Below are 15,730 nucleotides of genomic sequence, written 5' to 3'. Positions count from 1 at the left end.
AAATTTTTCTCACAGTAAACTCTTCACATTACAGAATACTATCCTGGCTTCTCAGGTCCACTTGAGGCTGGCAACCTAGTAGCAATGCTTCTTTCTCTTCCTCACTTTGGACCTAATACTATTTAACCATATCCATGCACCTCAGGCAGAGTTTTAATCAACAGAAAACTCCTGTTCTCTCATCTTTTCCCTGTGGTGGGGCTCAGAGCGGTAAGGAACCTAAGTGCCTGGTAGAATGTAGACTGGGAGATAGATTAATGAAAAGATTATTGCTCACTTTGTTTTGTTTTGTTTTCCAGCTCATCTGTTAATCTCTGGGAAGGGGGAAAGAAAATCTGTTCTGGGCAGTTAAAAACTCCCATGGCTCTTCTCTATGGTACAGGGTCAGACGTCTCACCAGGAAAAAGCACAGATCACGGAATCTTATAGGGAAGGACAAAGTTAGGTTTGACAGGCTGCTCACCAAACTGTATTATTACACTTATCAAGCTGAATACTTAGCTGGCTCATTCAACTAGTCTCATTAAGTACAAGTAATATGTGTTAAGCTGAGTACTACTAGCTTTCAGTTTGCCAAAAGCTGTTGAGGAATCAAGCCACAAAGGAAATGTTTATCTGCAAGAGGACGATGAACATGAGGATGCTGACCATGAGGGCCTAGTCCTTTTTAGGGCTTGTCTGTTGCAATACACACAGACACAGACTCATCCTTGCAACACACACACACACACACACACACACACACACACACACACACACACTCATCCTTAGTTTTTGCTACCCATGAAGGCAGATCTTTGGGTAAGAATGCATTTGATGAGACACCAACAGCTGCATTCTTCCTCCCCCAGAATTCATGCAAGAAGCAAGACTGGGGCTTCTCCGTCGTCATGTAATGGCCTCAAATGAAAGCCTTGTCACTGGGGCGGGGGCTGGAAGGCACTGGAGCGCAGCAGCGCAGAGAGCATCCGAATTCCCTCCTCTGTTGCTGACTGGTTGAAAACTGGGAGGCAACGACCGGCCTCCAGCGGCTCGACTCCCCATTGGCTGCGAAGAGGTGGCAATCAGGGCGGGCCTAGGCGGCTGCGCGGCTTCCAGCTCTATGCTGCCGCCGCGGTCCTGTTGCGCTGTCGCTGCTGCAGCCGCCACCCGGGTCCCTTCGGCCGTGCGTCTGCGTGGGAGCTGCCTCCTCGGCTCGGGTCGCAGACACCATGGTGAGTGTCTCCAGTCGGGTTAGGCTGGGAACCTCACGCTGTGCCCGGCCTGGTTGCCCTAAGGAACCGGCCGAGCCGCCGGAGCTTGGCGCGGGGGCAGGAGGATCGCACCGCGGGTCGCGGGAGCAGTCTCGCGGTCTTGCCTATGTCCTGGGAAGGGATTTGGGATCGCTGGGGGTCGCGACGGGGGCGGTCATTGCCTTTGCTCCTCAGCGGAGGGTCCACCGCTCGGCACCGTGCCGCGACTTCCCAGGCTCGGGAAGGGGTCTTGCGGCTGAGGCGCGGGGCATTTTCGGCTCAGGCGGACCCCACCGGTGTGGGTGGCTGAGAGCCAATGGCGGGGGGAGCGCCGGGTTCGCGTCCCCTTTGCCACACTTGCCCGGATACCCCCTCCCACCCCCAACCCCGCACCCTCCCGCCTCGGAGCGGTGACAGGTGAGCGGAGGGGTAAGAAGGTGGCACGGCGATGGGGCGGACGGTGGCGGAGAGGATCTGCCTTTTATTGGGGTGGAGGTGTGGCGTCTCTGATGCCTCTCTTCGGCACCGAGCACCCCGAACAGAGCGGAGCCAGGGGACAAGGTTAAACCAGAGTTGTGGCGGCTGGTGCTGCTGCCTCGCCCCCGAGCCCCTTCCCACCTACCGCTGGTCCCTAACACTCAGGTCTCTCCTGTCCCTGCAGTACGGATTTGTGAATCACGCGCTGGAGCTGCTGGTGATCCGCAATTACGGGCCGGAGGTGTGGGAAGACATCAAGTAAGTGACGGGCCCCTCTAGCTTGGGCCCCGCTCTGGCGACGCGCGCTGCGTGTGCGTGCGTGTGTGTGTGCGCGCGTGTGCGCGCGCGAGGTGGGGTGGGGTGGGGGACATCCCGGGGCGGCCCCCGCGATGTCCCCAGCACCTCACTGCATCCTCCACTTCCTGCCTGGGTCTCAGGCGCGCATCCTTGGAGATGCCTCCGCCTGCCGCTCCCGGCTGCAGCTGCGCTCCCACGCTCCGGAGCCGGGACCTGGGGAGGAGGGGCGGCCGGGGCGGGGCCCTGAGGGCGAACCAGGGGAAGGAGCCCCTGGGGTCACCGCGGCCTCCGACCCGGCCTGAGCGTGGGAAAGCTCTGCCAGCGCCCGGGCGGCGGCTCCGAGCCTCTGCAAGCCGGGAGACTCCCACGCGGAAAGGGGCCCCGGGGACCACTAAGGCCTCCGCGACGTGCATAGAGCCCGAGGCCTTAGAAACAAACAGGAAACCTTGGGTCGTTTAGAATTTACACACCTCGCAGACACATAAAATAGTTAAGCCTTTTTAGTGCGCTAAACGTCGCTTCTCTTGAGATGATTTCTTGAGCTACTGAATCAAGTACATTTACTCACTTGAAATAAAGTAAAATTGGAATTTTTTTTCTTTCATTTTCTCAAAATCTACCCCTCCCCTTTTTTTTTTTGGCTTCTACAAGGCTTCTTTGCAGGAGAGCATCTTAGTTTTAGTCTAGCACTGGCAGGACTTTGGACGTGGACGGAAATACAACAGACATCTGAGACTTAAAGCCTGTTGGAATGATGATGGGTCCTCTCCGTGGGCAGGTTGAACATTTCGTTCTAAGGAAATTCTCTCTCTTTTTCTTCTCTTACTCTGGCGAAATTTGCATTGAACTTGTATAGCTAGCACAACCAACTAGTTATACCAAAACCATATATATGGGTTTTCATAGGGGAACGACAATCTGTCACATTGAAATGGAGGGAGAGGAAGTGATTACCTGGGTGGACTGAGGAGAGCACGTTGTTATTCTTTACTTTCATTTCCTGACCTCACTGATTTCATTTGTTTTATCAAGTAGGTGGTGTTTCAGGCAATTTTTTTTTTTTTTTTTTTTTTTTTTTTTTTTTTTGCTAAATACATTGCAATTGTTGGCAATCAATTCTAAAAAGTCTTATTATGCAGTTACATGACAGTGTTTTCTTTTAAATGTCTGTTTCCATGGAGATGGCCGGGATTAAATATTAAGCACTAGAATGCGACTTTCCCTTCCTTGGGTCTGTACGGTTGAGCCTGGTTTCATGTTCCATGAGCCATTTATCTTACCCACAGGACATATCTACATATAATAAAAAGAAGTGGGGATTTGGAAATTATGGATTGAATCAAATGAGCATTCAGGCACTAAAGCTTACTTTGGGATTTGAATCTGTTTGCTTTATTAATGCCTTCATAATTTTTATTTTGCTCCTTAGAGTTAAAGAGAAGGCAGATGTCAAAAGCAAGATTTTGGGCAGTGTAATTTAAGTATGGGATTATCTTTAAGCCACTTTGTGAATTTATGAAAACATTCTGTGTATCTCCCACATGTTATCTCATCTGTAATGTAGAAATCCCCAAATTTCTGGATGAATATGCTATGACAATATATCTGAAATTTTGAGAGCACAATAAAAGATAGTTATTATGGCTAAATAGTTATTATGTGCTTTAACCAAATTTAGAGTGTATGTGCCACCCATTATCAACTTAAATCATGGTTAAATACTAAGATGAAAAATTATACTTTATAGAGAAATGTATCAGAAATTTTCAAAAATTAAATTATCAAGTGGTTTGTTTGTATTGGCTAGATTTTCCCCAGAGAAGGTCAAAATACCAAAAAATACTCAAATTCCAGTGGTGTGAGAACTTAACTCTGTCAGAGTAGGCTAAGAATGTTTTACATTCTACTTTTTAAAAAGCATATTAATTTTTAATTAAACATCAATCTGGTTTAACTTATTAATTTATCTCTAAGTATTTTTGAATAGTAGTCTTAATCTGTTCAAGTCTTAATAACTTGAATCATTCAAAATCTTTTTTTCTGGTAAAATGAAACAAATCATATGAGTCTTTTTTATATGTAACCCTGCAACAATTATGTACCCCAGCAAGGGGAATACTATTATAGTTAAACCAGTGTTGGAATGCAGGTGTTAACTTTGATCCTTTTTTGCCTGAGTGTCCCTTCTGTTGGAGCCCTTATTTTCTTGGGTACCATGGACGATCTGGGATAGAGAACATTGCTCATTTTTCTGTGTTGAGAGGGATTAAAGCAGCTCATTGGTTCCCAACCCCTCAGTACCCCTGACGGGTTACTTTGCACTCTTTGGAAAAGCATTCCCTTAGCACAGCAAAGACATGTTCATTGCATAGGGGCAGGAGAGGAAAATTTGGAGGAGCTAATTTGAAAATGCTCCTTGGAAGATTCTGATGCCTCCTTTCAATTTCTTCCTCTGCTCCAGGAAGGAAGGATCATGCCCTTCATGACCAATGGTTCAATATGCAGTATACTTTCTGTTTTAATCTTTTATGAAAAACTAAATGTGTAATATTTTTCTTTTCTTTTTGGTCTCGGTAAGCACCAAATGTCTCTATCTTCCTTTTTTGGTCTGTGAGAAACTATGTAAATTGATATTTATAAAACTTAATATAACACTTTTTTTTTTTTTTTTTGGTTTAGTAGGAAATGGCCATCCATTCTTCATGAGAAAGGATGCCAAACATTTAATGACAAATAAAATCCTAAGTAACAGATTCCAGGCAACAAATGCTAAGTGGTAGGAGCCAAAAATGCTTCATTGTAAACTCTGTATCCACTTACACTCTTACCAATAATATAACCATTTCACAGAGGTTTTAAATTCCTCCTTTTAAGAAAAAAAAATGTCTAGACTAAGCATCAGCAAACATTCTCTTAAAAGTCCAGATAGTAAATAATCCAGGTGCTGCCGGTCAAAAGTCAATATGGAGGCTATTATGTAGGTATGGACATAACTGTTAAAATGTGACCATCTAAAATGTAAAAATGATTCTTTGCTCTCAGATCAGACAATCTGGGCAACGGACTGGATTTAATCCATGGGCTGTAGTTTACTACCTCTGATCAAACCACCAATACATATGAAAAAGAAAAAGAGACCTCTGAATCTACTTAAAATCTTGTTTTGTTGGTTTCTTTTCAGTTTTCAGATGGTCCTTTTAGAAGCCATGGTCGAAAGATGATGAAAAAAAATCAGTAATTTCAGAGAAGACATGAAGTCAGGTTATTGATATTAGAAAAACACCTAACTACTTGATTTAATCATATCTGTCATTCTTCCACCATCCCTGATGAAATTAATCATTGTATCAAATTAATGGATTCAATTTTAGATTGGTTTAGCTTCCCTGAAACATAAAAAGAGATTAAAAAAATCTAACATGAATAAAGTTTATAAAAAAAACCCACAATACCTTCCTAAAAACTAATTATTTTGCCTTGAGTTGAGCAGGCCAAGGAACAAATTAAAAATAGATTTGAAACTCCATAGTTCTGTACAATATGTAGCTTAGCCCTTCTTTGTCTTACTAAAAAGTACGAGATAAATATTTGGATCAAAATTTTAGTATGAGATTTGAAAGTGATATAATCACACTATTAGTTGTGTTTGGAGCACACAACTGTGTGTGCTCCAAACTCTGTGTGTTGGAGCAAATTCCTCTAGAATGTTGTCAATCATCCTTCTTGAATAAAGAATTCATATATGTTTAGTATGGTTTTATCTGATTTACCAACAACAGGCGGCGTACCTTTTCCTTCATTGATTTATTCCTTTTTTCATTCTCTAGTTAAGCTTACTTTTATTTTTTAAATTTTTTTCAAAAGATGTTATTTATTAATTTGTCAAAGAGATAGAGAGAGCACAAGCAGGCAGAGTGGCAGGCAGAGGCAGAGAGAAGCAGGTTCCCCACTGAGCAAGGAGCCCGATGCAGGACTAGATCCCAGGACCCTGGGATCATGACCTGAGCTGAAGGCAATAGCTTAACCAACTGAGCTACCCAGGCATCCCTCTAGTTAAGTTTACTTTTAATGAGCATAGTGTAGTTTTAAACACTGAGGGTAGAGAAGTAAGATATACTCCCTGCCTTTAAATAAAATCTTACCATATTACTAACTCTTTTAAGAGTTGTTAGGATATTTTTGTCTTATTTTTTCTTGTTTTGTTCTGCCTATAACACAGACGTGGAAAGATTACTGCTCATAACTCAAGCATAGAAACAAGCTGATCTTCAGTTTTGAAATTAATGTATCTGTTGAATATGCTAATCACAGATTGTTATGGTTCATATAGGCAAGTGCTTTGCTATAAGCTAGTAATGTGACTTTTCCAAATTACCTAAATTTTCTGAGCCTCTGGGAGTAAGGAAAACATAATTCCTGTTGTATAGAGTTGTTGTAAAATGTTGAAAAATGTCCAAAAATGCTTAACACGGTTTTTGAAAAGTAACTGCTTAATAAATGGTAGCTATTAATTTCACTCTAGAACCAAAATTTTTTGACTTTTTTCTTCCCCAGCTCCTTTGAAAGATTGGACATTCTCCTTTAAGCAATAGTAGCTCATGGAGGTGTAAGAGACTAAATGTTCCTTTATCACTCTAGGATAAGTAGTAACTTCCTGGTCATTTTCATTGATTTTTCTCTTTTGTCCATTCTGTACAACTGGTACCAGTTCTTTGAATTTGAAGTGCCCCTAGACTCTCCCCTTCTTTTATTCTGGCTCCTAGCACTTTCTTTTGTGCTTCTCCAACAGCCTCATGACTGGGTTTCTGGGTCTGACTGCCCCACCCACCCTCTCCATTCTGCAGATTATGGGAAAATTGTTACTTTCGTGATGCTGGTTCCACTTTGGGATCAATCTGACATTATATTTTTCTAGTCCCCCCTCCCCTAGTCCCTATTTATTGTTTGAAAATGTAGCAAATGCTCCTCCTATACATTTTACTAAAAAAATAAATTAAAACAAGCAAAATAAGGCACTGTGCTTTGCCTTATTTTATTTTATTTTTTAAAGAGTTTATTGTCTTGTTTTACAGGGAGAGAGAGATAGCGAGAGAGAGAGAGAGAGAGAGAGAGAGAGCAGACGCACGAGCAGGGAGAGCAGCAGGCAGAGGGAGAGCAGGCTCCTGCTGAGCAAGGAGCCTGATGGGGGCTAGATCCCAGGACTCTGAAAGACTTTTCCAGGTCAACTTTTTTCCTGCTTTATTGATATATAATTGACACACAACATTGTGTAGGTTTAAGGTGTAAGATGTGTTGATTAGATACATTTATTAAGTGTGAAGTGATTGCTACCATAGTATTAGCTACCACTTTCATCATGCAGTTACCATTTCCTTTTTGTGGTAAGAACATTCGAGATCTACTCTCTTGCAACATTTAAGTATATGATACAGTGTTATTAGTTATAATGAACTTGTTAATCTTATAACTGGGTATATTAGCCTTTGCACAACAGCTCCCCATTTCGCCTACCCCCACCCCCAGGTAGCTACCACTTCCGTTTCTCTGAGTTTGTCCTTTGTAGATTCCACATATAAGGGAGTGCAATATTGTTTCTTGTTTGTTTGTTTTTGATGATAAAGCTGAGTTTCCAAGAGGTTAAAGGACTGTCCTAGGGATTATATACAGGAAGCTAAAAGGTCAGGACTCCAACCCTGGTCTTCTGGTGCAAAGGTTAGAAATGCTTCTTTTAAGATAGACATAGGAGCTATTGTAATACACATACAAAAATGAAATCATATTAACGGTCATACCCAGAAACATCCTCAGTCCAAATTAAAGAAATAATATACAGATAAAAATAGGTAAATGCGATAATTGTTAGGATCAAGACCTATTTCTGTAGGAAGTCCTGCTAGTTAACCTGAAGGAGGTAGGCACAGTCTGCTGGTTGATAAGCTCACTAGCATTTGAAGTTATTCTTAGAGGAGGAAGTAGATGTCCATGTGTAAACCCCTTCACGTATCTGCCAGTGAGCTCTTCACATAGGACTCTCCCTAAACCTGGACCATGCCTGGTGAGCAACATGATACGTAGGTGATAGCATAGGTCATAGCCTGATCTCAGGGTTTTTCTTTGATGATTCGAAGTATCCCCCTGAAATCAAGCTAGGTCTTTGTTTTGAGAATTGAAAAAAAATCATAGAAACATTATTTAATTAGGTATTTGAGAGAAGGAGCTTTGCTCATTAACATCAGAGCCAGAGGAAAAATTAGAACATCTGTATTCTTCTCCCTTTTGATCTGTTTGGACATAGCTGTGGGTAATGTTAACGAGACATTGCTACTGTTCACAAAGAACAACATCCTTTCCACTCTCTTGCCTCTCTGCAGGATAAGGGACTTGAGCACATGTTTCTCCTCAGTGTGTTGGAAAGCAATAGTTATGAGTCGATAGCATGTAGACATTAACAGGAAAACATGCCTTAAGAAATCAGAACTGGCCCAATTCAGAGAATGACAACTCAGAAGACATGAGTACTTGCAGCTTTTCCATCTGCTTCTTTGCCTCATTGTTCATTAAAGAGGAAACTGTGGGAAAATGTTTTTTTTTTTTTGGTCCAGTAAAGTGGAGCACTTTTTTAAAAAATTTTCCTGTCAAAAAATACTGAGGTTAAAGAAGTCTCTATTCCAGGTAAAAGGCAAATATTTGGAAGTATTTTTTATACCTCTTTGTTATTGTGGTCTTAGATCCATTGTGTATTCTGATCTCCTTGCCATTTTTTGTCAAATCAAGAAATACTAAATTTTTGCTTAATCAGAATGCTTTGTGATCAATTTTCAGATCACTCAAACATGGAGACCTTTCATTTCAGTCCACGTACCCTGCTTTCTCTCAGCACACCAGCCTCGTGGGCCAGTTTTCAGTCCTGAAGACTTTGAATTTTATGTATCAGGAGAACACCTGTGCTTAGCAGATTTTCCTTCTCTTCACCCTCCCCATCCCCCACCCAGAAATGGAAATGTGTCTCAGCTTTGAGATGGCAAAACAAATGTGACTTCCTAAGGGAAAGTTTCTCTCACCTCCGAAACTGTAGTTTTTCTTCATAATACCTACCAGGGTTTATAATTACGTATTTCTATTATTCATTAATGTTTGTTTTGTCTTAGTAGATTCTAGCCTTTGTAACAGTTACCTAGAAAAGAGCCTGGTATATTGTTGCCTTTTTCTTCTTCTCATTCACTCTCTTTTTCCCCCATGTGTATGTGTGTATATGTTTATATATTATGTGTGTGTGTCTATATATAAAATATATTTTAATATATTTTATAAAATATTATACATATATAAAAAAATCCTTCATATTTTTAATTTCCAGGGAGTAGAACACATGCACATTCACAGATTTTTTTTTTCTGTAACCAGGATTTATTATGTCAGAGTGATGACATTTATAACCACTATTTAACACAATATAAACTCTGTTAAAATGGACTCTTTTTTTTTTTTTAATAGCAAAAGCAGGAGATAGAGCAGTATATAATGGGATCTCCTCTGGAAGAGTCAGAGTTCTTTTGTGTCATCTCCCTATGTGTATGGATATAATAAAATATTGGAAACACTATTGTTGGGGGCACCTGGGTGGCTCAGTTGGTTAAGCAACTGCCTTCAGCTCAGGTCATGATCCTGGAGTCTCAGGATCGAGTCCCATATCAGGCTTCCTGCTTGGTGGGCAGTCTGCTTCTCCTTCTGACTTCTCCCCTCTCATGCCTGCTTTCTCTCTCTCATTCTCTCTCTCTCTCTTTCTCTCTCTCAAATAAATAAATAAATAATCTTAAAAAAAAAGAAAGAAAGAAAGAAAGAAAGAAACACTACTATTGAATGACCAATTTCATATACCAGAAACCAGCTATTGAACTGGATTCAGGACAAGACTGAATCCTTTAGCAGGTGTCTAAAAGCTGGGTAGATAATGGTGCTGTTTGAAGTCAGTGTTATAAACTGTAGATAAGTGTTTGTAATATGTAATACTGAAATTAAATCTAAAAACCTGATGAGAATGATCATCATGTCATTCAGTTTTGAATGTAACAGCTCTTATAGACCACACACTTACCATGGAGTTCCTCAACCACAGTCCCCAGGATTGAAAAGTGCTTTATACTCATTGTCTCACTTAATCCTCACAAACACCAGAGAAAATAGAATTGTTTCATTGTCCTCATTTTGTAAGTAAGGGAACTGAAGCTTCATGACTTTAAAACCCTGTTTCAAATCACTCAGCTGTTAATCTAATGATCACAGCAGGAACCTGAACCAAGATAGGCTTGCAATGATCTTATTATGTGCTTTCCTCTAAAGAGAAGGACCTCTGACCCTTCCCAAGGCAGCCAGTTTACCATGGGCTTGGGCAATTACATGTGTATTAGCACTACTCATTTTTGTTTTTGTTTCTCTGGGCTTTTCAAGCACACAGACAGGTGATTTTGGCTGTGACATTTTTAGAGGTGGTTTTTATCCACCACCAACTAGCACATGTGCTAAAGAAAACCAGAGCCTCAGAAATTTTGAGCAACCTATTTATTTTTAGAAGAACTGTGACTCAGCGGGCACACAAGGTGAGTTCACGATGAAGTGCACACACACAGATCTAAGTGCATTCATTTGTCTGATGAAGCTACTGAAAATGGTTCGCAGGAGATGTTTATGGATGTGTCTTCAGAACTCAGGATGAGACCCTTGTGGCTGGCCACCTGTATCAAGAAAAAAAAATGCAATTATGTATCTAGAGTGATGTCACTTTGCTTCAGTCTGTGTCACTCTTGACAGCATTTATTGTTACTATTTACCGTACTTGGATGAGTAGACACATTGGCTTAAGGAGGGACCTTTATTAACTGAAAGAGACTCCAAGCAGGATGCTGGTGTCGCTGCATTTAAAGGGCCAGTCTCTCCCCCTTGCTTCTCCCCTCTACAGCTGCCTCAATCCAGTTTCTCCTTTGCAGATTCAGACTTAGTGGAAACCCATTACTGAAAATTGAGGGGTCATTAATACTTCACAAGCACTCAGGAAAAAAAAATGTGAATTTTTAACTTTTTAGGTATTATATATAGTTATCTCTGTTTTATAAGCAGGGGCTTTTAATTTTAGTACTGGTTGGAAACAACTCAGCATTTATGATGTCCTTCCAGTACACTGAAATAGACCATCTTGGGGTTTATTGTCAAGATGACATCTACGTTCTGTCTTTGAATTAAACTTGTTCTGAGATAATGGTTTTTAAAGCCAATTGGTCAGGTTGATTGTTTGATGTGTGCTGACCTTTTCCTCCTGAGATCAGACCCTGTTTTGGGACTTTATTTTTAAGATGGCTATATTCAGGGTCTACTAACACAGAACACCTGCTTTCATACTTCTATGGGAAACCTATTTACTGAAAAGTCAGAACCTTCTAGTATACTGAACTTTTCTGAAAAGTATATAACAGCAGGAATTCAGTGTCAGAATATGAATTCTGTTTTTTGTACATTCACATTTCACAATTAAGCATTATCTCAATTATGGAGTTATGAGAAATGCTAAATGGATATTTATGACGAATCGTGTACCTAGTCTTTAAAAATTAAATAGTGGGTGCCTGGGTGGCTCAGTCTGTTAAGCCTTGGCCTTTGGTTCAGGTCATGATCCCAGCGTCCTGGGACTGAGCCCCGCGTCGGGCTCCCTGTTCAGTGGAGATTGCTTCTCCTTCTCCCTCTGCTTGCTGCTCCCTCTGTTTGTGATCACTCTCTGTGTCAAATAAATAAGATCTTTAAAATAAATAAAAAATAAAAATTAAATAGTAGTTTGAAAACAAACTGCTCACTTTTGCCAGTCATGTTTGATTGTTTGATTTTTAGTAGGCGGTTTAGAAACATATGAGGGAAAATGCATTCACGCCTTTTAAAACATTGGTACATTAATTGAGCACGTGTTCTATTCCAGCACTTGGGCTTGGCATCAGTGATTAAGAAAGCAAAATTCAAAAGCCAAAACCACAGAACATCACCGTAAAAATACCTATTGCTCTTCTGGGGAGTGGTAATTAGTGTAAATAAATGATGAGTTTAAATCCCAACAAATAGCCATCATTAAAAGTAAGTAGGAAATTGCTACTAGGAAAATTGTTCATGCACTCCTACCTAATTTTTAAACACTTATTGTGGCCACAAATACACGGAGTATGATGGTTTCTTATTCCATCTTCAGGTGAAATCTTGGTCTTGGTCTTTATTTTTTAAAAGTGCTTAGGGAAGGGCACCTGGGTGGTTCAGTTGGTTAAACGGCTGCCTTCAGCTCAGGTCATGATCCCAGAGTCCCAGGATTGAGTCTGGCATTGGGCTCCCTGCTTGGCGGGGAGTCTGCTTCTCCCTCTGACCTTCCCTCTCAGTCTCTCTCTCTGTCTCTCTCTCTCTCTTAAATAAATAAATAAAATCTTAAAAAAATAAAAGTTCTTAGGGGAGACAGGATTTGTTTGTTCTTGGCTCCTTGAATGAAGAGAATTTACCATCAAATGAACAAATTAAGTGCACCTTTAGTTTGACTCTTTTGATGCTGAATACAAATTCCCAATATCTGATTGTCATTTCTTTCCTTCTCTTCCTCCTCTTGCCCCTCCTCCTTCCTCTTCTTCAACAACTAGACTATTGCAGGTTGGCTGTATTGGGCATTTAGTGGGTGGGAAAACTATTCTAAGCCCGTTAGGTAGACTAAATCTGCCAACCAACAGGACTCCAGGTAAGTACTGCTGTTCCTCTATTTCACAGATGAAGAAACGGAAATATTGAGAGGTGAACTGGCCCAGGCTTAGCGCAACCGCGTATGGAAATAGCTCAGCTGCTGCTTTTGCGTGCTTTGTGAGAAAACACTATGACTTATGGTGCAGATGAAACCAGATGGGTTTCTCTCCATCTAGGTTTACTTGTTAACCCAAGAAAGTGCCTTTTTCTTTTTCCCACTTCATCCAACCTCATTTAAGCCACTTTAAAAATAAATCTCTCAATATGTCTTCCCTTCTGCTGACTTCTTTTATCGAATAATGCACCAAGTGTAAGATGTAATGCTTAGCCCAAATACAGTTCTTGAGTATATAGGTAAAGGTAACACAAACTACTGCAAGCGATACTATTTGGAAAGAAGGAAAAGCTGTATTCTTTTGGGTAATCTAAGAGATACTTAACATAGTAAGAAGCAGCAGGATATAATAACACAAACTCGGATATAAGATGATAATAGTTCTCTTGGTTGCCATTTGATACATGAGCACTATTGAATATATTCCAATCCAGTTTACTTCTGGTTTCATATGATATTTGCTGTCATCTGAAAGTTACTGGGAAAAAAAAAAAGCATGTCCCAAATTTTTCATTCTTGAGAAAATTTAAGATTGTTTCTCAGAGCAACCTGTGGGGGTTTTTTTCACATGTAAACTAAGTATAATTTAAATAACAGGGAATTACATACTTGCTTTGTGTATGCAACAATTTAAACAAAGTTAGTTCTCAGAAGATGTATTCTGAAAATTTAGAAAATTTGGTTAATGTACTTGGCTGAATTCGGGTAATTTAAGCACAAAAGAAACTGTCAAGAAGATAAACCTTAAATATTGTTAGAAATGTTCTATCTATATATGTGACACATCCTTTACTTTTGCTTTTAAGAAAAAAAGCTAGAAACTTATGGAGAATGAGGTGAGCTAATGTTACTTGAATTATAGAAATTGTTTATGTAATCTGAATATTAGCTTACTTCCCAGCTTTCCTTTGCTGGTCACCCTCTGTGGTTTTAAGTAGCTAGTGAAAAACAAAACAAAACAAAACAAATACCTCCAAGAGGAGTGAAGGAAGAGCGTAATGTCAGAAGGGTGCCTGTTGAAGCTTCCCTCGAAAAATATCTATTTTCAAGATGGATCTGAGAGATGGTTATTACCATAATCTCCGCACCTCTCAGAGGCTAAACCATTTGATAGCATAAAGCCTGAGCAAATATAAATTTGCCCAGAAGCTAGAAGAACAGTAATATTGAGAATTGAGACACACTGAGAAAGCCTTTCTAGTAGCTTCATTGACCATATTGCCTGAAATTAAGTCTTTTGCATGCTACTCCTTTGCACTGTAAATCCTCCTTTCCCCGGAAGATGGAAAAAGATGAATGATTTACAGAAGAAACGAAAATGGGTCCAGGAAGATTAGGTCATGGAGATCAGTTTACCTCCTAAAATCTTGCTGGGAAATTAACTTCTCAAGGAAGCCTCTCATCATCCCTATCTTTAATACTGCATCCTTCCTCTTCTTCCTACATCCCTACTCTCACCCCTTTATCCTCATCGACTTTGTTTTATAGCACTCATCACCTAATGGTAGGTTATAAAATTTGAGTAGATATTCATTGCTCATTGTTTCTACCAGTTAAAATGTAAGCTCTTTGAAGGCTGGGATCTTTATTTCCTTCACTGATATATTAAAAGTACTTAGTTAAGTGCCTGGGGCATAATAGGTGCTCAAATATTTGTGGCAAATACCCTTTTTTCTGGGGTGATAGGGAGAGAGTAATTAAAGAGCCACCTAAAATTTTGAAAGATTTCTAAGATAAATGTAAATAAGGAATCCTAAGTATTTTAAATATTCATTAGAATTTAGTGTGACATTTTTCAAAGAAGACAGTTATTTCTTTCCATGTACTGCTGTTTAATTTATATTTCAGCCTTCCACAAGGGAGCATGTTGGGCTGATCATTTCAGGAAGTAAAGCTTAAAAGATAAGGGAGCTTATTTTACTAAAACAAGAGAGAGGAAAGAAGGAATGCATTGACTCATGGTTAGGGGATTTCTAGGGAAACAGTCATTCTTCTATTTTATGCAGAGGGATGGCGTATTCTATTTGTACCTCATTTATTTACCTATTGTTATGGATTGGTGAGTGTTTCTGAGCAGTTGAGTTTATTATAGAAATTTATGTTATCTGATTTATCCCAATTGGAAGAGAGAGAATACCACAAAGTGAGAATATAAATTAATTTATATATACTTTATTATATATTTAATTAAAATGTATCTATATTTTATTAGAATGCCCTAAATTAGAGGCTTCAAAATGCTGATCTGTTGACCAATGCTATTTTGTAATAAAATGTTAGTGGCAAAATGAGAAGAATTAGGCTATCCATATCCCTCAAATCATCAATCCCTAAGAATTAATTACATAATTATATAGAAATGCAATTATTAACTACAAAGTTACTCATCACATTGTTTATACTTGCAAAAAAAAAAAGCAATCTAAATAGCTACTGAAACTTCAATGTCTATAAAATGCAATTTTATGCAAAGTACAGAAATGTATTTAATAAAATAAGATATCCATCAAGTACTAAGTCAAAAAAGGAGATTTTAAGGCAGTATAATTGTGTGTGTCATACGTACAAGTATATTCAAGTATGAACAACTCAAATATAATAGTGGTATCGGGATAGTGGAGGGTTCTTTAAAAGGTTTCCCTGCCTGTATTTTATATTTTATATTCATATTTTTATACAATTAGAAACTAGAATGTACAAGATACATAATAGCATTTATCAAAAGGTAAGTCAGTGTTTGTACTGTACCTTCATAATTTGGGAGTATTTCACTGAAATCTGGTGTTAAAAAAACTTGAAGTTTGGAAGATGTGTTCTCTTCAATTTAATAGCTATTTATGTTCAGCAAATCAAA

The 15,730-nt window shown here is 39.6% G+C and overlaps 1 protein-coding gene across 2 annotated transcripts in view; it reads left to right on the top strand.

Moving 5' to 3' along the window:
- Positions 1-1,070: 1,070 nt before the first annotated feature.
- The window catches only part of GUCY1B1 (guanylate cyclase 1 soluble subunit beta 1), a 47,520-nt gene continuing 32,860 nt past the window's right edge, over positions 1,071-15,730 (top strand). Inside the window, exons 1-2 of one of the 2 annotated variants that reach the window (XM_032332703.1) lie at positions 1,071-1,214; positions 1,894-1,967. In XM_032332703.1, the coding sequence (XP_032188594.1) occupies positions 1,212-1,214; positions 1,894-1,967 (77 nt within the window). In that variant the 5' untranslated portion in view covers positions 1,071-1,211. Of the gene's footprint in view, positions 1,215-1,893; positions 1,968-10,454; positions 10,604-15,730 lie in introns of those variants that run through there. The other variant, XM_032332704.1, reaches the window with a different exon arrangement.

The sequence above is a fragment of the Mustela erminea genome, chromosome 2 (genome assembly GCF_009829155.1).
Source record: "Mustela erminea isolate mMusErm1 chromosome 2, mMusErm1.Pri, whole genome shotgun sequence".
NCBI classification, from domain to species: Eukaryota; Metazoa; Chordata; class Mammalia; order Carnivora; family Mustelidae; genus Mustela; species Mustela erminea.
Note: the sequence above shows the minus strand (reverse complement) of the source record. Positions and strands in the feature narration are given on the sequence as shown.